Source organism: Aquarana catesbeiana, linkage group LG03 (assembly GCF_042186555.1).
Source record: "Aquarana catesbeiana isolate 2022-GZ linkage group LG03, ASM4218655v1, whole genome shotgun sequence".
In the NCBI taxonomy this organism is placed as follows: Eukaryota; Metazoa; Chordata; class Amphibia; order Anura; family Ranidae; genus Aquarana; species Aquarana catesbeiana.
In genome coordinates, this window is record NC_133326.1 from 18,608,682 (window position 1) to 18,634,140 (window position 25,459).

The 25,459-nt window shown below is 46.0% G+C and overlaps 1 protein-coding gene across 3 annotated transcripts in view; it reads right to left on the bottom strand.

Moving 5' to 3' along the window:
* Positions 1-8,513: 8,513 nt before the first annotated feature.
* ANKDD1A (ankyrin repeat and death domain containing 1A) overlaps positions 8,514-25,459 on the bottom strand; it is a 114,156-nt gene continuing 97,210 nt past the window's right edge. For all 3 annotated transcript variants that reach the window (XM_073618348.1, XM_073618350.1, XM_073618349.1), the window contains 5 exons: positions 21,745-21,843; positions 21,570-21,665; positions 19,278-19,479; positions 16,516-16,647; positions 8,514-14,221 (listed from right to left, as the gene is read on the bottom strand). In XM_073618348.1, coding sequence (XP_073474449.1) covers positions 14,160-14,221; positions 16,516-16,647; positions 19,278-19,479; positions 21,570-21,665; positions 21,745-21,843 — 591 coding nt within the window. In that variant the 3' untranslated portion in view covers positions 8,514-14,159. The remainder of the gene's footprint in view (positions 14,222-16,515; positions 16,648-19,277; positions 19,480-21,569; positions 21,666-21,744; positions 21,844-25,459) is intronic.

A 25,459-nucleotide genomic window follows, 5' to 3' on the forward strand; every position in this document is an offset into this window, starting at 1 on the left:
CTTGTACTTGGCTTTTTGCAGAGTAGAGTAGGGACTGGCCAGAGAGGGATTACTTTGATGCCAAGTTGGCCAGCTTGAACAAGTATTACAACAGCAGTTTCCAACCTGGGGTACACAAAATATTTGGATAATGGCAGAAAAGGCTGTGGGGTAGTGGGGAGTAAGAGGCAGCAGAATTAGTGGGACTTCCAATGGCATAAAAAGTCTACAGGCAGTGGGAAGCCAGAGATTTCTTTGCAGGCGTAGATTGGGTGGAGTAATCAGGTGGCCATGTTTGCGACACTTATTCTGTAGTTATGACCTCAATCATTCCCCCGACGAATGACATGGCCTCTGCCTCGCTGATCAGAAGCTGCCTTATATCATTGTCACAAAGAGGAAGTGGTGTAGGTCAGGGTCTAAACCCTAGTATACACACACCGGCCGACATTCGGCATGTGGTCTGACAGAAGCCGGCTGAACGGCAAAGGGGCATGACTAAAAAAGATCTGTTTGGCATCTGATCAGTGCTCTCAGCCAGTGGCTGATCGGTGCGTTCCGGCGGGGGGGGGGGGGGGTTGGGGGGCCGCGTTCCCCTGTCAGAACACAATAGCTCAGCAGGGGAGATCACTGTACTAACATCATTAGTACAGCGGCTCCTCCTGAGCTCTTCAGTTTTTTTTTTTCGCCCACTGGGTTGAACCAAAAAAAAAAAAAAACTACTAGTGTGCACCACGCTTAAGTCTGTCTGTTCACTGTTGCGCTGGCTGTGAGTCTTCAGTCCTGTGTCCATCATTCAGACTCCAGTATAAAGTGTCCATTATCCAGGAGTCCCGTGTCCAGAATCCAGTGTTCATAGTTCAGTGTCCAATGTCTGTAGTCCTGTGTCCAGAGTCTTATGACCAGTGTCCAGAGGAGTCCAGAGTTCAGAGGAGCCCTGAGTCCTGGCTGCTTGGCTGGCTGTCAGGGGGAGAACCTGAGGTGGAGGCAAGACAGCCAGAGTGTCCCTGTTGGAATCGTTGAGTAGGGATGAGCATCGTGTTCGAGTCGAACCCATGTTCGACTCGAACATCATCTGTTCGCCCGTTCGCCGATTTGTGAACGATATGGGCCATTCGCGCCAAATTCGTGTGGCGTGTCACGGCCCATAATTCACTGCGGCATCGCAGTGCATTGCTGGCTGATGATTGGCCAAGCATGCACAATGACCCACATGCTTGGCCAATCACAGAGCCGTCTGAACAGAGAGCCGTAATTGGCCAAAGCCAAGCAGGCTTTGGCCAATTATGGCTCAGGGGATTTAGTACACGCCCCACACTATATAAGGCCGCCTGCACGGCGGCCCTGTGTAGTGTGTGTTCCGGCGTTCATTGAGAGAGAGAGAGAGACAGACAGTGACATTTGATTTGAGTTAGATAGATTAGGCAGAACAGTCAGTCAGTTAGCTGCACTTACAGTGTATTGTGTATATATATGCATCCCAGGTGTTGCATATATATATATACACTGTATTCAGTTCAGCTAGATCCGTTCCTGTTATCTTCCTACTGACAGGCAGGCTTGTCTTGTTACAGTATATACAGCTACCTGAAGAAAATTGCTGGTGTTCTTTTGATCCTATTAGTACCACAGTCAGGCAGCTAGACTATTTACAGTTAGTGCAGTGCGTCCTGCTCACAGTGTTCAGCTAAACCTACAAGTTAGTGTGGTGCGTCCACCTCACAGTGTTCAGCTAAACCTACAAGTTAGTGCGGTGCGTCCTGCTCACAGTGTTCATCTAAAACTACAAGTTAGTGGGGTGCGTCCTGCTCACAGTGTTCAGCTAAACCTACAATTTGGTGTAGTGAGACCTCTGCACAGTGTTCATCTAAAGCTGCAAGTTAGTGCAGTGCGTCCTGCTCACAGTGTTCAGCTAGATCCGTTCCTGTTATCTTCTTACTGACAGGCAGGCTTGTCTTGTTACAGTATTTACAGCTACCTGAATAAAATTGCTGGTGTTCTTTTGATCCTATTAGTACCACAGTCAGGCAACTAGACTATTTACAGTTAGTGCTGTGCGTCCTGCTCACAGTGTTCAGCTAAACCTACAAGTTGGTGTAGTGAGACCTCTGCACAGTGTTCAACTAAAGCTACAAGTTAGTGCAGTGCGTCCTGCTCACAGTGTTCAGCTAAACCTACACGTTAGTTTTTTGCGAGCTCTGCACAGTGTTCAGCTAAAGCTACCTGTAGAAGGTTGGTGGTGTTCTCAAACTACAGGCAGGCAGTTGATTTTGCTAGCTGCAGTATCAGTACATATATATATATATATATATATATATATATATATATATATATATATATATCCCAGCTTAGTGCAGCTACAGGCCATTAGTATGTCTGGAAGGCCAAGAAGGAGAGGCAGACAGTCACAAGCCAATAAGAGAGGGCAAGCAGGCTCTGTGTCTAGTGCTGGTCGTGGAGACGGTGCATCCTCATCAGCACGTGGCCGTGGGACACGCTTGGCCTTTTTTTCGGCAGCTGGCCGTGTTGAGCCGCAACACACGGAAGACTTGGTCGAGTGGATGACCAAGCCGTCCTCATCCTTCTCATCCTCTCTCACCCATGCCCAGGGTACTTTGTCTGGCAAAGCAGCGGCCTCTTCCCTTGGCTCAATGTCATCAGTGACTCCTTCCCTAGCCCCACCATGTCCTCCTGAGGAGTCCCTCGAACTGTTTGACCACAGTGTTGGGTACATGCTCCAGGACGATGCCCAGCATTTGGAAGGCTCTGATGATGATACTGAGCTCGATGAAGGCAGTAACATGAGCACGGACAGAGGGGGTGCCCAAGAAGGACAGCAATCTGGCAGTCATGCTCCCCCTGCTGCAGCATACTGCCAGGTTTGCTCCAGTGATGAGGAGGGAGGGGATGATGAGGTCACTGACTCAACGTGGGTGCCTGATAGGAGAGAGGAAGAGGAGGAAGAGGAGGAGGCGGCACATCACCAACGAGGCAGGATGGCCAGGGGCCAGCCTAAGGGCAGCACATTGACTGCATCACACCCCAAAGCTCCACATATACAGGGCGCTGCAGTCTCTGCGCGTTATTCAAAAAGTTCTTTGGTGTGGGCCTTTTTTGAGACGAGTACATCAGATCGCACCGCTGCTATTTGCAACATATGTCTCAAGCGTATCTCGCGTGCCCAAAACATCACCCGCTTGGGTACCACATGCTTGACCAGACATATGTTGACCTGCCATGCAGTTCGTTGGCAAGCGTATCTAAAAGACCCACACCAAAGAACAAAGAGGACCTCTCCTTGCTCCTCATCAGCTGAGATCTCCAACCCCACTATACCTTCAGTCCTCTCTGAGACCTGCACTGAGAGGAATGAAGGTGTAGAATTAGGTGTGTCACAGCCAAGTACTTGTGGGCAATCTGCTTTTGGTACACCAACGTCAGATTGTACCAGGCAAATTTCCCTGCCCCAGCTGCTGCACCGCTGAAAGAAGTTTGCTCCCAGCCATCCACATGCGCAGCGGTTGAATGCTAGCTTGGCAAAATTGCTAGCACTTCAACTGCTGCCTTTTCAGTTGGTAGACTCTGCCCCCTTCCGTGAGTTTGTGGAATGTGCGGTTCCTCAGTGGCAGGTACCCAAACGCCACTTTTTCTCAAGGAAGGCGATTCCGGCTCTCTACCGGCATGTGGAAGGCAATGTCCATGCCTCGCTGGACAGGGGGGTCAGTGGTAAGGTGCATATTACCGCTGACTCATGGTCCAGCAGGCATGGACAGGGACGTTACCTAAGTTTCACGGCGCATTGGGTGACTCTGCTGGCAGCTGGGAAGGATGCAGGATGCAGTAGTGTTGGAGGTTGTTCCGCCACCACGCCTCCAAAATGCTAATGATTGTGACACACCTCTCTCCTCCACCCCCTCCTCTTCTTCTTCCTCCATGGCCTCTTCCTGTGCTTTGTCCTCGGAACCAGCGGTGCTCCGTAGCCGTTCAAGGGGCTACGCAAGTACGCAGGCCAAAAGATGCCATGCAGTGCTTGAGCTGGTGTGCTTGGGGGACAGGAGCCACACTGGGGCAGAGGTTCTGTCAGCTCTGCAGGGGCAGGTTCAGAGGTGGTTGACGCCACGCCAACTTAAGGCAGGAATGGTGGTTTGCGACAATGGCACCAACCTCCTCTCTGCCCTCCGACAGGGACAAATGACTCATGTGCCCTGTTTGGCTCACGTTCTTAACTTGGTGGTGCAGCGGTTCTTGGGCAGGTACCCGGGTTTACAGGATGTCCTGAGACAGGCCAGGAAAGTCTGTGTGCATTTCCGCCGGTCATATAATGCCAGTGCTCGGTTGACGGACCTCCAAAAGGAGTTTAACCTGCCCAAGAACCGCCTAATCTGTGACATGCCCACCCAGTGGAACTCAACGTTGGCCATGCTGCAGTGGCTGCACACGCAGCAGAGGGCCATCACTGAGTACCTGTGCGACTATGATCAGGGATGCATGCACTGTCCTGTCACCATTTGAGGAGGCCACGAGGATGGTGATTAGTGACAGTGCATGCATCAGTGACACTGTCCCCCTTGTCCACCTGTTGGAGCACACGCTGTGTGGAATAATGGACAGGGCACTTGAGGCAGAACTGAGGCAGGAAGAGGAGGACTTCCTTAGCTCTCAAGGCCCCCTTTATCCAGACAGTGTTCCTGCGTGCCCGCCGATCACGCAGGAAGAGGACGAGGAGGAGGAGGAGGAAGATTGTGTTAGTATGGAGGTGGAGCCTGGCACTCAGCATCAGCAGCAGTCTTTAAGGGATCAGTCCCAAGAAACACATGGACTTATACGTGGCTGGGAGGAGGTGGCTGCGGACCATGTCGTCCTTAGTGACCCAGAGGACTCCGGACCAAATGCCTCAGCAAACCTACGCTGCATGGCCTCCCTGATCCTGCAAAGCCTGCGTAAGGATCCTCGTATTCGTGGTATCAAGGAGAAGGACCAATACTGGCTGGCAACCCTCCTTGATCCACGTTACAAGGGTAAGGTTGCGGACCTTATCTTGCCATTGCAGAGGGAGCAGAGGATGAAACATCTTCGGAAGGCCTTGCAGAAAGGTCTGTGCAACGCGTTCCCAGAGACTGGGAGGTTACAAACTCCTGTTTCTGGACAACGTGTTGCTGAGGCTTCGGTCAGTCAAAGAAGGAGCGGTGGAGAAGGTGGCCGTCTGACCGATGCGTTCAGACAATTTTTTGTTCCGCAGCCCCAAGGTATGATCGGTTCCAGCAACCATCGCCAGCGTCTGTTTTACATGGTGCAGGAATACCTAGGGGCAAGATCAGACTTGGACACCTTTCCCACCGAAAATCCTCTGGGTTACTGGGTCTTGAGGATGGATCACTGGCCAGAGCTTGCACAGTATGCAATTGAGCTACTGGCCTGTCCTGCATCCAGCGTTCTTTCGGAACGCACATTCAGTGCTGCTGGAGGTGTGGTAACCGATCACAGGGTGCGTCTGTCCACCGACTCGGTCGATCGACTGACCTTCATAAAAATGAATCAGTCTTGGATCACCACCAGCTACCAAGCACCTGATGCTGGTGTAACCGAATAATTTTTTTTGAAATCTCAGATCCCTTCAAAGACTGCCTATGCTGATGCTGAGTGACAATCCCTGAGTAATTATCCTCTTCCTCCTCAATCATCACGCTGATAGCTTGTAAGAACATTTTTGGTTCTGGGCCCACCACCAGTGCCTAAGGCCCAATTTTTCTGCCCCTGTTTAACAGGGGCGTGTAATTACCATTTTTGATGCAATACTTTGCAGCAGGGCTCGTTCCTGCGTTCCAACTAGAGTGTCTGTGAGGGGTTGCAGTGTTGTGGCACCAGCACCAGTGCCTAAGGCCCAATTTTTCTGCCCCTGTTTAACAGGGGCGTGTAATTACAATTTTTGATCTAATATTTCACAGCAGGTCCCATTTCTGCACCCACCAAGAGCGAGTGAGGACTTACAGTGTTGTGGCACCAGCACCACCACCAAAGGCCCAGTTTTTCTGCCCCTGTTCAACAGGGGCATGTAATTACAATTCTTGATCTAATATTTCACAGCAGGGCCCTGTGAGGGCTTACGTTGTTGTGGCCACAACAACACCTAAGGCCCAAATTTCTGCTGAGTATATAGGGCAGGCACCTACTTTCAAACATCCAACTTACAAACCACTCCTACTTGCAAATGGAAGGAGACAACAGGAAGTGAGATGAAATCTACCCCTAGGAAGGGAAATTCTCTCCTGTAAGAGTTAATATGGGAAAAACATTTCTCCTTTCCACTGATGCTTTCCAATCCTTGTTCCACAAAAAACCCCAAATTCTCAAAAAGCATTTGTCATTGGGACAAAAAGTGAGGTGAAATCTTCTAAAGAGGAGGAAAGACAGCAAAAGAAATGATAACCCTTCCCTATGTTTTCCAAAAAGCTTAAAAAAGATTTTTTGGCTGGAGCTCTACACGTTAAAAATGTACCCGTTCAAAATTACAAACAGATTCTACTTAACAACAAACCTACAGTCCCTGTCTTGTTTGCACCGCCTGTATACTGCTGTTCAGAGTATATAGGGCCTGGTGGCCCCACACCTTTCCTTATTTTAATTTGGGTGCGGGGTTCCCCTTAATATCCATACAAGACCCAAAGGGCCTGGTAATGGACTGGGGGGTACCCATGCCGTTTGTCTCACTGATTTTCATCCATATTGCCAGGACCCGACATTACATTAAACCCGCAAGCAGTTTTAAATGAGATTTTTTCCTTTAAAAATGACATTTGGTGCAGGGACTGTTCTAAACACGGGAAACACGCGCCACTTTACAGGCATACTATAGACACCCCCCAGGTACGATATTTAAAGGAATATTTCACTTTTTTTTTTTTTTACTTTAAGCATCATTAAAATCACTGCTCCCGAAAAAACGGCCTTTTTTAAAAGTTTTTTTTGCATTGATAAATGTCCCCTGGGGTAGGACCCGGGTCCCCAAACCCTTTTTAGGACAATACCATGCAAATTAGCCTTTAAAATGAGCACTTTTCATTTCGAACATTCGAGTCCCATAGACGTCAATGGGGTTCTAACGTTCGTGCGAACTTTCGGTTCGTTCGCAGGTTCTGGTGCGAACCGAACCGGGGGGTGTTCGGCTCTTCCCTATCGTTGAGTAATATTACACCGAATCAGTGAAGCATGTTGTACCGACTGTATATCTGTAATGCGCCACAACCATTGGCACTGTGCCTGCAAATGCTGAAACCACCAATGCATTTTGTTGCAGTGTGATTTGCATTCCACTATTAGCCCCACCCCTATGGGGGTACAATTTATGGATAAGGCTATAAACAAGAAAGTATTTGGAATTTTGCAGAGCTGAGTAGGGACTGGCCAGAGAGGGATCACTTTGACGCAGTTGGTCATCTTGAACATGTATAGCAATATATGTAAAGCAAAAATTCCTTCATGCAAAAGTTTGCTAAACATATGTAAGACTGTATAGCCCTGTGCCAAGGGCTAAAGTAGAATCCAGGGCAAAACCTAGCTACTAGTAAAAATGCTTCCACCCTCCTCCAACACCTAATCTGACTAACCTGTGTAGAAAAGATCTGTATACTTACCTATTTTCAGCCCGCTCTGGCCCAGCTTTCAGTATTAGCCATCGGTGGCTTCCGAGGGGAGGAAGCGCTGACAATGGATAGGCTATAGGAACCTATGGGTGATGTCACAGCTCCTAGGCATTACCAGCTTTTGTAGTGTGCTCTCTCCTACTGCAGCCGCTACTCACTGACACAGAGAAACCCCCCCAGCAGGGCCGACGCTCCCTCTAAGCTAACTAGGCAGCTGCCTAGGGCGCACTGCCGCCTAGCCCAACTGGGAGGGTGCAGGCCGGATGGATCTATCATCATGTCAGTTTACCAGGCTCCGCCAGAATAATGCTGTATCTTGTGTGCTGACTCTGTCACTTACCGTGCATTGCTGATGTGCAGTGTGCCCCCAGCATTTCTAGCCTTAAGGTTAGGCCAATCTTGAGTAAGGGCAGATGACTCATGTAGCATTTACTTCCTGGATTCCACCTGCTCGTAGTTCAGGCATGCAGGCAGAAGGATGTGCTTAGCTGACAAATCCCCCCCCCCCCCCTCATGAGGACTCCTGGGATTATTATTATTATTCAGGATTTATATAGCACCAACAGTTTACGCAGCGCTTTACAATATAAAAGGGAGACAATACAGTTATAATACAATACAATACAATAGGATTAAGAGGGCCCCGCTCAGAAGAGCTTACAATCTAATAGGATGTATGGAACTATTTGGCCTAGGCCTGACACCAGGAAGCAACTGAAGAAATGTAAAAAAAAAAGTTGAATACAAGTAAATATAAAATCCCTTCCTATCTATTTACTAACGCTATCAGCCAAAGGATTAAAAGTAATGTTGATAGAGAGAGTTTAGTTCCCCTTTAAGAAGATTGGTCCTTTAGCAGGTTCCTCTGGTAAGAAACACACACAACATAAACCGTCAGTTTCACAGGTTGACTTTATTTACCAGAACAACTTTATACAAATGCCCTGCCATTATGCTCTATGGCAGCGTTCCTTCCTTAACAGTCCTTGGCAAGTCCACCAGTTCCCATGGGGATCACTGCCAACCGGCCTTTCCATTGTTGGCTGCCAGTCTTCCTCAACATAAAAAAGTCTCTAAAAACAACATTAACATAATGCAATTCTTCATTAAATATTTATAAAGGTAATTATGCCAGCTGCAGACGTTCCCCTTGCCTAGTATTGGGCGGCCACGAGGGGCAGCTCGTTGCATACACAATTTATATTCGTTCACCTTTTAGTACACTCATTTCAGTTTAACGAACCAGCTTGTTTTTTTTTATTAACTTTGTATAAAAAGTATGATTGTTATTTTCTCCCTAGAAGTGTTGGAGAAATTAAGAGTGATCAACTGTAGATTTGGATAGGAAGAGTCATTTAGAAACGTAGGAAAGGTCATGTTTGCTCCTGTTATGGTGACCAAAGCCTATGGACTGATTTGCAGTTTTTAGATAAATGCCAATATAAAGTTATGCCAGGCTTGTGCTCCTGGATGTGCCCAATGTAATTTTAGTTTTGCATGGTTTAAAACTGAATTCCAGGAATTTACCTTCTTTGTAAAAGGTAAAGGCACACTATGAGCTAAGTCTAAGGAGGTGCATGGCATCTCTTGAGCTTATCTCTGTTATTTACATCCGATAGTTTTATTGCACTCCTGGAAGATGCCTATAGCTGTATTTCTGGGAGCCCGGGCACTGATGCTTTAGGTCCAAGCATCTTCAACATTAGAGTCGATGCAGCTGCTATACCTGTTCCTCCCCTCCTAATGTCCAATCACAGAAGCCTTTGTATTATGTGAACTTAATCACAAAATACAAAGGCTTCTCTGAATGGCAGCAGAGGGAAGGAGCAGGCATAGCTGCTCTGTGTGCTTCTCTCTTCTCTCTCACAGCCATGAGTGTCAGTATATGCTCTGGCAGAGCAATAAACTGTCAGATATAATAAGAGATACGTTCAGGAGATAGTATGCACCTCCTTGGATTCAATTCACACTATGCCTGCACGTTTTATAAAGTGGCTGAATTCCCAGAATTCAGCTTTAATCACTTTAAGACCAGACCTCTTTTTTAGATGTGGTGTTTACAAGTTAAAAACAGTTTTCTTTTTTGCTAGAAAATTAAGTATAGTAAGCGGTGAAGGGCACCGGATCGTGGCGGGAGGGGGGGTGGCCCTCTCCCGCCACTGATAAAAGTGATCTCACACCGAATACTCCGCAGAGACCACTTTTATCTTGTACCGGACCGCCGGCTGAAAACAGGGATACCGGGGTTATGGCAGCTAGCTGCTGCCATAACAACGATATCCGTCCCCAAAGTAGGGACGTACATCGGCGTGCGGCGGTCTGGAAGTGGTTAAAGTGGTTGTAAAGGCAGAAGGTTTTTTATCTTAATGCATTATATGCATTAAGATGAAAAGCCTTCTGTGTGCAGCAGCCCCCCCCTCATACCTGAGCCCCACCTCGATCCAGCGATGTGTGCATGAGAGACTCGGCTGTCCGGGACCCCCTCCTCATTGGTTTGAGACAGCAGAGGAGCTCCTTTGGCTCCCGCTGCTGTCAATCAAAGTCAGTGAGCCAATGAGGAGAGAAAGGGGGCGGAGCCAGGCCGTGGCTCCATGCCTGAACGGACACAGGGAGCTAAACCATTGCGCCCAAGGAACCTGCCCTTCTGCCCGCCCCTTGTCCCGGGGGCCCTGGCGCACGAGCTTCATCGCACCTGAATGAGCCTTAAACCGGATTTTGTAAACTACTTAGCCAAGGTAGCCATTCACGTTTTCCTGTTTCTAAATGACTCCTCCCATGGGCTTCCACAGGGTGGTTTTAAAGCTCCACAAGTTACATTGTAGTCTGTTCTATCTTTGCTGGGATGCTATGTATCTCTTTTCGAAACTGATTCAATGGAATGTTTTGTTTTTTTTTTATTTGTAACCCCAGATTGGCCTTTAAGCAAATGGAAAACACATAATGAACAGAGGATGCCAGGTGTACACATAAAATGCATGTTCTTCTGGAGCAGATGACGGGATTCCACTGAGCTCTGCAGATGAAGGATTGCATAGTGTCAGCACAGAGTCAGGAGGCTCCTGGAAAGCACCATGTGATAAGAGGGACATCTGGCACCTAAGGCTGAATGTTCAACAAGGCAGTATTATCTCCCGGGCTTCTACCGTAACAAAGACTAAAAGAGTTACACTACAAATATGTATCTTTCTTACAAAATAAGTTACAGGATTTCTGTACACTTTGGTGAACTCCCCAGAGATGGTCCTCACAGCTTTTAAGACCTCATGTATCAAATCGGAGGAAAAAGAAAAAAAAAATGGAGGCAATGCCCACAGAGACCAGAGAACTTATTTCATTTAGATCTAGAAAAAAAAAAATGAAAGCTGGAATCTGATTGGTCGCTCTGGGGCAATACCGCTTTTCTAAAGTTTCTACACATGAGCGTCCCTGGTAGAGGCACATGACTTGTTTAGGAACCTACTGCATTTTATTGGATGCGGGGTACTCCTTCAAGTGTATTTGAAGTCAAATTTATGAAAATCCCGCTATAGGTTTGTGTTCCCATTCACACCACATTCCTAAATATATTTCTTAGGAGATGGGGGCTGATTTACTAAAACTGGAGCACTCAGAATCTGGTGCAGCTCTGCATGGTAGCCAATCAGCTTCTAACTTCAGGTTGTTCAATTAACCGCTTGCCGACCAGCCGCCATTATTATACTGCGGCAGGTCGGCACGATCCCGCGAGCCATCGTAGCTACATGTCGGCTCACGGGATCGGGATAGCAGGCACGCGCGCCCGCTGCACTGCCGATGCTTGTGGCCGACGGTCGCGATGACCGCCGCCCACGAGAGGCGGAACAGGGACATGTGTGTGTACACACACAAATCCCTGTTCTGCTCTGTGAGGAGTGACAGATCGTGAGTTCCTATTAGCTAGGAAATACGATCCGTCACTTCCTCTAGGTCAGTCCCCTCCCCCCCACAGTTAGAAACACACACTAGGGAACACAGTTAACCTCTTGATCGCCCCCTAGTGTTCCCTGCCAGTGACATTTTTACAGTAATCAGTGCATTTTTATAGCACTGATCGCTGTATAAATGACAATGGTCCCAAAAATGTGTCAAAAGCGTCCAACGTGTCCGCCATAATGTCACAGTGCCGATAAAAATCGCAGATCGCCGACATTACTAGTAAAAAAAATAATAATAATAAAACTGCCATAAATCTATCCCCTATGTTGTAGACGCTATAACTTTTGTGCAAACCAATCAATATATGCTTATTGTGTTTTTTTTTTTTACCAAAAATATGCACAAGAATACGTATCGGTCTAAACTGAGAAAAAATTAGCTTTTTTTAAAAAAAAAAATGGGGATATTTATTATAGCAAAAAGTACAAAATATTGTGTTTTTTTTTCGAAATTGTCGCTTCTTTTTTTGTTTATAGCGCAAAAAATAAAAAACGCAGAGGCGATCAAATACCACCAAAAGAAAGCTCTATTTTGTGGGAAAAAAGGACGTCAATTTTGTTTGGGTACAGCGGCGCACGACCGCGCAATTGTCAGTTAAATTGACGCAGTGGCGAATCTCAAAAAATGGCCTAGTCATTCAGCAGCCAAATCTTCCGTGGCTGAAGTGGTTAAGCTTTGACAATAAAACCTGGGCACCGATTTGTTTTATGCACAGCTCCACCAGGTTTTACATTCTCCCAGTTTTAGTAAATTAACCCCACGATGTCATGTCTTCCTACTGAAGAAATCAGTAAAATACCACAGTATCGCCACTAGATGGCGCTGACAATCATACCAAATAAGTATTTATTTCCTATGATTAGCCGCTCTACCTAGTGGCGATACTGCGGTATTTTCCTGATTCACTCTATTTTGTCCGAATAACAAACAGTAGGCCTGCAGAAAAAATTGTCTAACAACATTGTTTCACCCCCCCCCCCCCATTCCTACAGGACAAATAATTCTGCAAATGTTTATAAATACTTCCTATCATTTTGGTAAATATAAAGGAGATTGCATCATCACATTATTTGGGGGCCTATTTATAAAACATTTGTTTGATGAATAATCACACAAATTTTTGCAGGATGGACATAAAATCCCGTAATTGATTCTGTAACTAATTCCTACAATCGTCAGCTCCATGTAGCGGCCAAAATGTGGTATCGTTTTCTGAACAACCTCAATGAGAAAATATTTTATTTATGATAATGCATCTTACTCAAATTATATATTTTAATAAATTATTTTTTATATTTATTTATTATTATTTATAGTATATTATTTATTTTATCTTTATTTATTTTGGCCACCAGGTGGAGCTAACGACCATTGCAATTATAGTGCTACAGTAACGCTGTATACGAGCTATTTTTAAAAAAGAAATCCTGACTCGCTTTGTGAGCGTTGTCTTGCAAGACAAGCAGGATTCAAGCTGCTAGGGTGTGCAGTACCGCATTTGGCCAGAGGTGCGGGGGCGCTGGTGACACTCGAAGATGCTCAGAAACACTCAGAGTGTTTCCGAGTGTTTCTGGCGCCCCCACACCTCTGGCCACATGCGGTACTGCATAGACAAGCAGTGGCTGTGGAATGGGTTATCTGAGTTTGCAATATTTCCTATGGGGAAACTCGCTTTGATATACGAGTGCTTTGGATTACAAGCATTCTTCTGGAACTAATTATGCTCGTATTCCAAGGTTCCACTGTAATCTATTACAGAAAATATGGGGAGAATCGATCCATCTTGCGCAACAGTGTGTGACATTTATCCAACAAATGTTTTATAAATAGACCCCAAAGTGCATAGTCATCTCTCACAGTTGGGGTACCCCATGATTTATCCATATTTTCAGATGAAGTATATTACTTCACAAGTTATGTACCTTTAGAAAACAGGATCTCATTTCCAGGTGGAAAAAGATACCGCGACTTCATCTTGGGGGGTCCGAAGATATAGAAAAACAAAGTGTTCTCTTTGTATTTTAGCAAAAAAGGGTAAAAATGACAAATTGTACAAAAATCCCTAAAATGTGTCATAAATATACACAAACATTGGCGGCATACAAGAGACAGTTCATTTGCCCCAACGGTTTACGCTTGTCGATTCAACAAGCAGCTGGAAAATATTGCACAGCAGGAAACACGTGGATCTTTTACACACAAATGTGCTTTAGGTAAAAACAATTACCCCCCCCCCCCTTAATTTTATATAAAATGTAATTACAAAAATCCAATTGAGGTGGTCCTTACCACCCCCCATATTGCACCATTAATGTGCTGTAGAATCAGCAAAGTGAACGAATGACCGCGTCTCACGAGAACATCGCCATAAATAAGATTTCTCGACAATGCCCAGAACACGCGCAGTCATGATCTGCCTGAAGATTCCCCTCGGTGATGTTCTGTGAGCAGGAATTGTATTTGGAATGAGGATCAGCCCTTGTTGGTGTAATAGTACTGCTGACTGTAGTACAGGAAGAGGGATGAAAACTGGGGGGGGAGGGGGGGGAGCATTCACATGTCAAGTCAGTTCCATTATACTGCTGGTCACATGGCCGTGCACTTCTTTGGGGAAGAATCCTCGGCGTTTGCTTGCTTCCGAATGCTTTCTGTGAATGCACCAAAAAAAGATACACAATAATAAATAAATGATATATAAAAATGATATACAATAATAAATAAATGATATATAAAAATGATATACAATAATAAATACAATGATATACAAAAATGATATACAATAAATAAATGATATATAAAAATGATATACAATAATAAATAAAAAGATATACAAAAATAAAAATGACATACAATAATAAATATATGATATACACAAATAAAAATGATATACAATAAAATATTATATACACAAATAAAAATGATATACAATAATAAATTATATACACAAATAAAAATGATATACAATAATAAATGATACACAAAAATAATAATAAAAAAAGGAAACAGATATTGTTAGAGCATTAAAGTGGTTGTAAACGTTCGTTATATGTTTTTTTTTTTTTTTTTTTTTTTAAATAACAAACATGTTATACTTACCTGCTCTGTGTAATGGTTTTTGCACAGAGCAGCCCCAATCCTGCTCTCCATCGGGTGCCCCCCACAGGAATACACTTTCCATGGGGGCACCCATGCGGGCTTGCTCCCGAGTCCCCCTGCTGCGTCTATTGACACAGACAGCGGGACCTGGCCCCCCCGCCACTGCCGTATCACAGCTTTTGATTGACAGCAGCGGGGAGTACTGATAGGTGGCACTGATGGGCACTGATAGGTGGCACTGTTAGGCAGCACTGATCAGGAGGCACTGGCAGGCATCACTGATGAGCACTGAGTGCCATCTATATTGGGCATTTATTGGCATCCCTGGTGGTCCTGGGTGGACTTCCTCGGCGGGGGGGCTGCACTCATAATCAATCAGCAGAGACCCCCCCTGTCAGGAGAGCCACCGATCGGCTCTCCTCTACTCACGTCTGGCAGCGAGAGTTGAGGAAAAGCCAATAAACGGCTCTTCCTATTTACACTGTGATCAGCTGCGATTGGACACGGCTGATCACATGGTAAAGAGCCCCTGTCAGAGGCTCTTTATCTCAATCGGAAAAGTGTCATACTGACACGCCACCGATCGCCACGCTGTGCGCTCCCACGCATGTGCAATCGTGGCTTATCCTGCTGGGCAACCTATGATGCCCAGTCAGGATAACTGAACCACTTCCTGGTCGTGATTCTGCATACTGCGGGCGTGAAGTGGTTAAATAACAAACATGTTATACTTCCCTCCTCTGTGCAGTTGGTTTTGCACAGAGCAGCCCAGATCCTCCTCTTCTCAGGTCTCTCTTTAGTGCTCCTGGCCCCTCCCTCCTGTCCAGTGCCCCCCACAGCAAGCAGCTTGCTATGGGGGCACCTGAGCCGAGCTGCAGCTCCGTGTGTCCATTCAGACACGGAGCTGCTATTCGGCCCCTCCCCCTCTCTCTCCTGAGTGGCTAACTGACTTTGATTGACAGCAGCAGGAGCCAAACAGGAGTGAGAGCCCAGGAAGGCCGAGGGACTCGTGGACATCGCTGGACAGAGATGGGGCTCAGGTTAGTGTTAGGGTTGCGGGGGGAGGCTGCTGCACACAGAAGGTTTTTTATCTTAATGCATAGAATGCACCTTCTGCCTTTACAACCACTTTATTGCTGCTTCCAACTTTCCTAAGCCCCGTCTCTGCAAACTACTAACACAGAGAGGGCCTAGCTAGTATTGAACTAAACCAGGGATATGCAATTAGCGGACCTCCAGCTGTTGCAAAACTACAAGTCCCATCATGCCTCTGCCTCTGGGTGTCATGCTTGTGGCCGCCAAGAGTCTTGCTATGCCTCATGGGACTTGTAGTTCTACAACAGCGGGAGGTCGGCTAATTGCATGTCCCTGAACTAAGCAGTGCAAAACAGGAGGGGAAGACAGAGACAAAAACAAAAAAACACATAGAAAACAAGTTGTAGTGCCCCAACACCGCCACTAGATGTCTGCATACTACAAAACAATAATAACCTGATGCAGTTTAATAAAACACAAAGTGGGGCAGAACACATATATAAAGGGGCAGGAAAGCTTGTGACATCATTGACCTAATATGGGCATATGCCCATATTAGGTTAATGATGTCTTGAGCATCCCCACCCCTTGGTGTATGCCAGTTGCAGGGTGAGGAATCTCCTACCCACAGCTCATTGGCTCAGCAATGACAGATAACTTCTGGGTTTGAGCCGAACCCAAGCTCATCTCTAGTGAGGAGTCCCCAAATTAACCATAGAGATGCCATCTGTAGTAACCACCAGCCATCCCCAATGAATTTAGCAATAAATAATATATTCATATCAATAATATTACTGCAGGGGGCACTGACCTGCCAAGTCTCTCCTCCCGATGCCAACCAGTCCCTCAAACAATCCTTTAATTGGGTTTTCTCCTGACATTACCACTCCGTGCAGCCAAATGAGTAACATTCTGTGCCCGTGGTCCCGGTAGCTTTTGTTTCCTGGTGGGAAAAACACATTCATGAGAAGTGCAGCGGAATAAGGTGACCTGCAATATTCTAGAATAGTTTACAGACAGGCAAGACTCCTACTACTACTACTACTACTACTATTAGTCCTCCTACTACCACCATTACGCCTCCTCCTTGTACTACTATTACTCCTACTCCTCCTTCTCCTCCTCCTACTACTACTATTACGTCTCCTCCTCCTCCTTCTTCTACTACTATTACTCCTCCTCCTTCTACTACTATTACTCCTCCTCCTCCTTCTACTACTATTACTCCTCCTCCTTCTACTACTATTACTCCCCCTCCTCCTCCTTCTACTACTATTACTCCTCCTCCTTCTACTACTATTACTCCTCCTCCTCCTTCTACTACTACTACTATTACTCCTCCTCCTACTACTACTATTACTCCTCCTCCTCCTTCTACTACTATTACTCCTCCTCCTTCTACTACTATTACTCCTCCTCCTCCTTCTACTACTACTATTACTCCTCCTCCTTCTTCTACTACTATTACTCCTCCTCCTTCTACTACTATTACTCCTCCTCCTCCTTCTACTACTACTACTATTACTCCTCCTCCTCCTTCTACTACTACTACTATTACTCCTCCTCCTCCTTCTACTACTACTACTATTACTCCTCCTCCTCCTTCTACTACTACTACTATTACTCCTCCTCCTCCTACTACTATTACTCCTCCTCCTACTACTACTATTGCTCCTCCTCCTTCTACTACTACTATTACTCCTCCTCCTATTACTACTATTACTCCTCCTCCTACTACTACTATTACTCCTCCTCCTACTACTACTATTACTCCTCCTCCTACTACTACTATTACTCCTCCTCCTCCTTCTACTACTACTATTACTCCTCCTACTACTACTACAGTTGCAGGCATCATCCCGTTACAACTTGGAGGGATGAGGGCGCTTCTGTAAGGGTTAATTCTCCCGGCCCCAGACAGCAATTAGAAATTACATAATCTAGTGCATACAATTCATAGAAATTCATAAAAAATCCATAAATAATAAGAATGAATATATGAAAGTCTTCTCATCACTGGCAACCCGTCCATGGAGGGCGCACGGGCGCCGTCCCCCTTATCCATGCGTCTGGTCCACTGATCTACATATCAGAGAGCCAGACCATGGATTCCACTGCGGGGTGGGAGTTTTTTTTGAAGCATGATCAGAGCCAGAGGCTCTAATAGGCTTCAAAAAAGGGTGGCCTCTAAGCACAGAGCATTGCCCTCCGAGCCCACCTAGTTGTGTGACGATAGCGAATTCATTTTTCACTATTTTCACACTAAAGTTACTCCCCGCCAATCAGGAGGCAGGTCGTGAAACCTGTTTCCCGACTGGCCAAAGCGTCAGGCGATCCTACTGGATGAGAGAAACATAGTGGAGGAAGCTGAAGGAGCGTACACCGGAGCCGCCGCTGCCCGCACTCCATGAGAGGACACCCATGGGGGGGGGGGTTGTGCTGTCAGAGCCAAGTTGAGTCATCGGGGGGGGGGTGTTAGGGTATTTATTTGCCGCCCCCCCCCCCCAAAAGAAGAACCCTCCAGCCGCCAATCCGCCAATGCTTCTTATAGACGGTGTACTGCAAACTTTGTCATATAAAACTGTGCACTCTGTGCATAGCGCACCCCTGAACTCTGCACGTAAAAAACGTGCAAACAGCAAAATTACACTCCGTGACTTGTGATCCCTTCACTAGGTGAAATACAAGCTCACCTCCTTCTTAGACCCTAAACAGGGTCAAATATGCTCTGGACACAATGTGATTCTCCTTTGAAAGTGGCTCCTCAATAATCACCAGCAGCTCCAAGCAGACATAAAAAGAGAAGAGCGTTTCCAATAGTGGAAACCTGGGTGTTAATCTGAACAAACCTCACCGCCCCAGCTTCATAAATTGCACTCACATTAATTAATTTAATGAACATTCATCTATGAAGCTTGGGTGGTGAGGTTTGTTCTGATTTACACCCAGGTAGTGCACTATTGGAAGCGCTCTTGTCTTTTTATGTCTGCTTGGAGCTGCTGGTGATTATTGAGGCGCCACTTCCAAAAGGAGAATCAGATTGTTTTTGAATTTTCAGATTTTCGAATTTTGGGATTTTCTAATTTTCAAATTCCGAATTTCCGAAAATTTTAAAATCCGTAAATTCGAAACTCGAAAATCCGAAAATTCGGAAATTTCGAAAATTACTAATTCAGAAATTCGGATTTTCAAATTTACGAATAATAAGGCTTACCTGTAGGTAAAATGAATGTCTCCTAAACCTGCACGGCTTGGGAGATATTCAGCCTGCATGCAGCCGCTGAATATCTCCCGATGCATGCGTTCTGAAGGTCTGGCGTATTGTGCCGGAATGGAGGGCTCCCATGCATGGAGGGCTCCCGCATGGCTCCGGTAGTATACGATGCATACTACTAGCACATTATGCTATTGTCTTGCAGATTATTTTTTTTCAGCAGTTTACTACAGCTTTAGGATTCTCATATCATTAGAAATTTTGGAGTTTTATGGTCATCATGGTCAATGATGTTCAGCATTTCAGCTCTAATTCTCTACTCCATTCTGTACATCAGAACCAGGCACTGTTCCCTTTACCCGTCCATTGCTGCTCTAGTGCCCGGATGTGCGCATCTGTGAACTTCCAGTACACCGCCAGCTTCTTCCATTCGTTGGGTTTTAGGTATTTAGTTGCCAGCCTCCAGATGACGGATCGGATGTGTTGTGTCTCTAGGCGATGGTCTTGTTTGAAGGTCAGGTGTCTGGCCACCCAGGAGTCAGAGTCACTGTTCATATTGTCCTATGGCGAGGGAGAAAACACACGTAAATCTACCACTAATATTTCTCCCTAAGGGGCATACTTACAGGTCATGGGGCAAAATTATAATGGCGCCCCCCTCCCCCGGGGAACCTCCTACTGTCACAGATTCTAACCTAAAGTATCTCTAAATCATGTGTTAAACACAAGGCCCGCGGACCAAATGCGCCCCCCCCCCATGCCATTTCACGTGGCCCTTGCACCCAGGGCTTTTTTACAGCCGTGATGTGGCGGAACTCAGGTCCAGCTCTCGCTTTCCGCTTTCCACTGTTGCTTGTAGACAGAAGCCATCTGTTTTTCAAGGACAGCTTTCCTCTCGGTGGCTCTCACAGATCCTTGCCTGCCCTGCACCCACAGCGGGGACAAGGAAGATGCAGTGCAGGTGCAGTGTGGTCACAGGTGGGATGGGGCATCACATGGTAGGCTGGCACTGTGATCCCTGTCCGTGCTCAAGTGCAAAGATGGCAACCAATGATCTTGCTGCAAGTGAGAGAGAGAGGTAGAGCCGCCTACACTGCCGGGAGGTACTAGAACTGGACTTTTTTGAAAAGCTTAGTTAGGATTTTTTTTTTGGGAGAGGGGTTGAGGATTGCAGAGGGAGGTGTGTGCAGAGGTGAGGGATGGGTGAGAGTGGTGTAAAGGTTAGAGCTGAGGAGGGGTGGAAGTGAGATGTGGGAAGCCTGTGGAAGAGAGCTGAACACTGCACACTGTGCATCCCTATACCCTGTACTCTACACATAGCACAATCCTGAACCCTGCACTCTGTACATAGTGCACTCCGGAACCCTGTACTCTGTACGTAGCGCACTCTTGAACCCTGCACTCTGTACATAGTGCACTCTTGAACCCTGCACGCTGTACACAGCACACCCCTGAACCCTGCACTCTGTACATAGCGCACCCCTGATCCCTGTACTCAGTGCATAGCGCACTCTTGAACCCTGCACGCTGTACACAGCGCACCCCCAAACCCTGCACTCTGTACATAGCGCACCCCTGAGCCCTGTACTCTGTACATAGCACACTCTTGAACTCTGCACTTTGTACATAGCGCACCCCTGAACCTTGCACTCTGTACATAACGCACTCTTGAACCCTGCACTCTGTACATAGCGCACTCCTGAACTCTGCACTCTGTACATAGCGCACCCCTGAAGGAGTGCAGTTCTTTTTGCACTCCTGTGACCGGTTTTCAGCAGACAGCGGGCTGAAGTCTCTCTGCTGACATCACAGAAGTCGGTCCAGACTCTGTCATCACAACCATGGAGTTGGGATCCGCCCAGATACCTGGACCGACACCCGGCTCAGCCTCTCAGCAAGCCGATGAGAGCCTAAACCGGCCGCCCCCGCCCTCTCCACAGCTCAGCGCTTCAGTGAGCGAGGTGGGGGCAGAGCAGAGAGCGGTGACTGACAGTCAGCAGCTCTCTGCTCGGGGAGGTGTGAGAACCGAGCATTCGGCGGTGTTCAATCGCTCGGTTCTCCGTGTTAGAGCCACCGGGGGACAGATGCAGCATCCACCTAGGTAAGTATAAATCAAAAAACAAAACAAAAACCCATTCTTCTCTTTTACTAATACAGTGATTGATATGTATTATCTTCATGCAGATTTTGTATGTTTAAGATGCCTCATAAGCAGGGCCGGGAGAAGGGGTGGGCAAAAGGGGTGGCTGTCCTGGGCGCAGTGTGCATTGTAGGAATGGAGGCACCGCAAGTTGCTTCTACTATAAGGCTGACAGGAGTAGTGACAGCGGCATCACTACTTCTGTCAGGCCAGCACTGGAAACAATAAGGAGAGAGCCGGGAGTAGGTGCGGGCTGTGCTCTCTCTCCCCCTCATCCTCATAAGCTTGCACATAATGAAGGGGGAGAGGGGGCGCAATTTGCCATCTTTGCCCTGGGCACTGGATGATCTTGTCCCGGCTCTGCTCATAAGGCCCCCTAATGGGGCCCCTTCCACCGTAGCTGCCACCTGTTAAGTCACTGCTCCCCCTAAATAACCACTCAGATGATTGGTTGCATATCACAACTTGCAGAGTAATAATACATAATATAAATGCAGAGCGCATTCTGTACCTTCTCCCATTTGTAGAATCTGTCTGCCTTGATGATCATATCTGCCAGGTTTATGTGATTTCCTCGAGCAGCCACGTCAAGAGATGTTTTTCCTTGCTGGAAAGGAGAACAGTCAGTGTAGGTGATCTGTGTAAACCAATCCTATGGTGTCACTCTAACTTTTGCCATTGTATACCTTGTCCTGTAGCTTCAGATTTACACCCGCAATGAGTATCATTTCCGCCATGTCCTGCCGTCCATGTTCTGCCGCAATATGAAGAGGAGTCTGCAACCTCTGCGAGGACAACAAAGCCATGAGGACCAGATGTGAATAAAAGTCGTCCTCACCATTAAAGTGGTTATAAAGCCTAAACATTTTTTACCGTAAAAGAATCATACATTTTTGCAGAATCATACTAACCTAGGTGGAAGCATCGGTCCGATGCTGCATCTGTCCCCTGTCGGCTCTAACACTGAGAACCGAGCGATCAAACACCGCCGATCGCTCAGTTCTCATAGCTCCCCGAGCAGAGAGCTGGTGACTGTCAGTCATTGCTCTCTGCTCTGCTCCCTCACGCTCACTGGAGCACTGAGCTGTGGAGGGGGTGGGAGCAGCCGGGTGATGGTGGATCCCGACATCATTGTCATGATCTTGCCCGAACCTGGACTGGCTTCAGCCGGCTGTCTGCTGAAAATTCTGGATTCCTCGCCTCCTCGGCACTGCATTGACGATCAGGTATGACGTTGGCGGGAACCCGCCCTCCACCTGGGGTTATAACAGCCGGGGCCAGCCAGCACATCACAGCCCATGCTCCCACCACCAGGACAGGACACCACTCACGGCACTCTTACACCACCAGGTAATTGAGGCTAATGCCGCGTACACACGATCGGAAATTCGGCCAGCAAAAGACCGATGGGAGCTTTTGGTCGGAAAATGCGACCGTGTGTACGCTCCATCGGGCTTTTGCTGGCGGAATTTCTGCCAGCAAAAGATTGAGAGCAGGTTCTCAATTTTTCAGTCGGAAAAAGTGTCTATCCGAAAATGCGATCGTCTGTACAAATTCCGACGCGCAAAAATTCCTACGCATGCTTGGAAACAATTCGACGCCTGCTCGGAGGCACTGAACGTCACTTTCTCGGCTCGTCGTAGTGTTCTACGTCACCGCGTTCTTGGCGGTCGAAAGTTCAGAGAACTTTTGTGTGACCGTGTGTATGCAAGGCAAGCTTGAATTGGATGGTTTTTCTGACGGAAAATCCAGTCGTGTGTACGCGGCATAACATATGCAAACACATTGTGTGTTTGTTCACCATGCACTCCTACTGGAGTGTGTCCAGTCTACCTATTCATAACCTTTTTGATTACATCATTGCTCTCATTTTATAGGGTCTTTCTTCATAGGTATTTATTCATACATGCATACAAACACATTGTTGTTGCTCATCATGCACTCCTACTGGAGTGTCTAGTCTACCTGTCCACAATTTTTTATCTATTTTTTTATCATCAATTGCCATCGTTGCCTTACTTTATTAGTCTCTTTTCACGGGCACATATTCACACAGGCGCATCATTTTTCACACATTCACACAACCATTCCTGTGTGGGCACACAGGTGATTCACTCATTTCATACACCAGCCACACCTTTTTATCCTTTTCATTTGTACTATTTTACCATGATATGTCCCTAGTGATACATGGTTTTACACATTTTTTTTTTTTTTACAAATTTTTTATTTTTAGTCAGTCAAAGGACATGGTTCAGAGACATACATCTAAGCACATACAGTATGGTACATTATACATCATTTCACATATGCTTTGCATAAATTGTCACATTACAGAATCAGGGTGACATTATGTCTATTAATAACCTGAGATGTCTTACATATTCCAAATCAGTGATGCAATAGGTAGTACCTCGGAACCGGGTTTACTCAAGGTGGGTCATTACCACAACTTCAGCATTTTCCGGTGGGGGGTAAGGTCTCGGAACCAGCCCAAATCAGTTTTCTAGTTTTTAAATAGTGGACAGACAGCATGGACCCATCTAGCACTGGTCCATGTAGAGAGAAAGGAAAGGAGAGCATGAGAGAAAGCAAAAGAGTAAGAGGGTGGGTAAGGAATGGGGAGAGGGTAAGGTGTAGGAAGGGGGGGGGGGTGGAGATATACCATGTGTGAGATCACAGAACAGAGAGGCGGCAGGGGGAGATTCTATATTGTATCTTCAAGATTATTAAGTAGGGTCTGTGGCTGGTAGGATTGTTTTAGTCGGCCAGATCACAGTCAAGGAGGGCCCTACCCTCATCAGAGAAGATAAAAATGTTCCAGGGTGACCAAGTCTTGGAGTAGCGCTCTTGTGGATAGTGTGCTGAAAGAACCAAGTCCTCCAGCTTGTTTAATTTCCCCTACTTTTCAAAGCCACATTCCTACTGTCGGGGGTTGTGGGGATTTCCATGTAAGAGGAATGCATGCTTTAGCGGCGTCTAAGGGGTGGTGTATGATGGATTTTTTGTATATTTCCCCAGGGGTATTGGAGGCATGGAGAAAGAAAAAGGGCGGGTCATCTGGTATTGGCCGTTCTGTGAATTTTTTGGCAATGCATTTTATCTCCTTCCGGAAATGTTCTAGTTTGGGACAGGTCCAAAAAATATGGAGGATGGTACCCCGTTCCTCTTGGCATCTCCAGTATTGATCAGAAGTTGTAGGGAATATTTTATGCAATCGCACCGCCATTCTATACCATCTAGTGAGAATTTTAAAGCTATTTCTTGCACTTTCGTGCAGATAGAGGATTTGTATGTAAACCTGAGGATGTGTTGTCGTTGTTGTGTACTGAATGGTTTACCTAGATCCCGTTTACACATTGTTTTTGAGGTATTGACAGTATGCTGAGTGCATGCAACATACACTCAGGGACTGTGCTGTGGGGGTCTTGTACACCCCTTGGCTGTTTCCCTGGCCCCTCCTCCTCCTCTTGGAGGGAGGGGGGGGGGGATTGGGGGGTCTACCGCCTAAACCCCGGGTGAGACACACTGCCCGGACCCATCCTATCCCCATTCAGAAGCTGGGCACAGCCTCTGAGCCGATTCGTAAGTGACTGACCAGCTGTTTGTATGTTCCTCCTTCCTAGAGGGGATTATATATTAACAGTCATGTATTTATTCATTTTTCAGTATAGTCTTGCATTTTTCACTCCTGATGATTGGCTACAGGCTATGGAATGTGCAGAGTCTCCGATAAAGGGTGTCAAGACAAGTCGGTTCTTTTGATGAATTTTGAGTTTTAAATTTCATGTATTGACTTATATTGGATGTATGTTATCCTTCTGCATTTAATCTATAAATTATGATTATTGCCATTTAGATTCTTATCAATTATTGTTTACTGATTACCTGTATCAAATATTTTATGTTAATTATTTATTGAATAAAAATTGTTTGATACTTTATATATCATTATTATTACTTTCAGTATTATTATGATTATTATTACCATTATGAATTTGATTTATTATGTGTCCATCGTTCTTGTATTTCACGTGATTGTGACATCTAATTGAATTAAAGTAGATCATATGCATTTCATTACTGATATATATATATATATATATATATATATATATATATATATATATATATATATATATATATATATATATATATATATATATATATATATATATATATATATATATATATATATATATATATATATATATATATATATATATATATATATATACACACATACACACACATATATTTTATATAGGGTGGCACAGTGGTATAGTGGTAGCACTCTCGCCTAGCAGTAAGAAGGGTCACTGGTTCGAATCCCAACCACGACACTACCTGCTTGGAGTTTGCATGTTCTCCCTGTGCCTGCGTGGGTTTCCTCCGGGTACT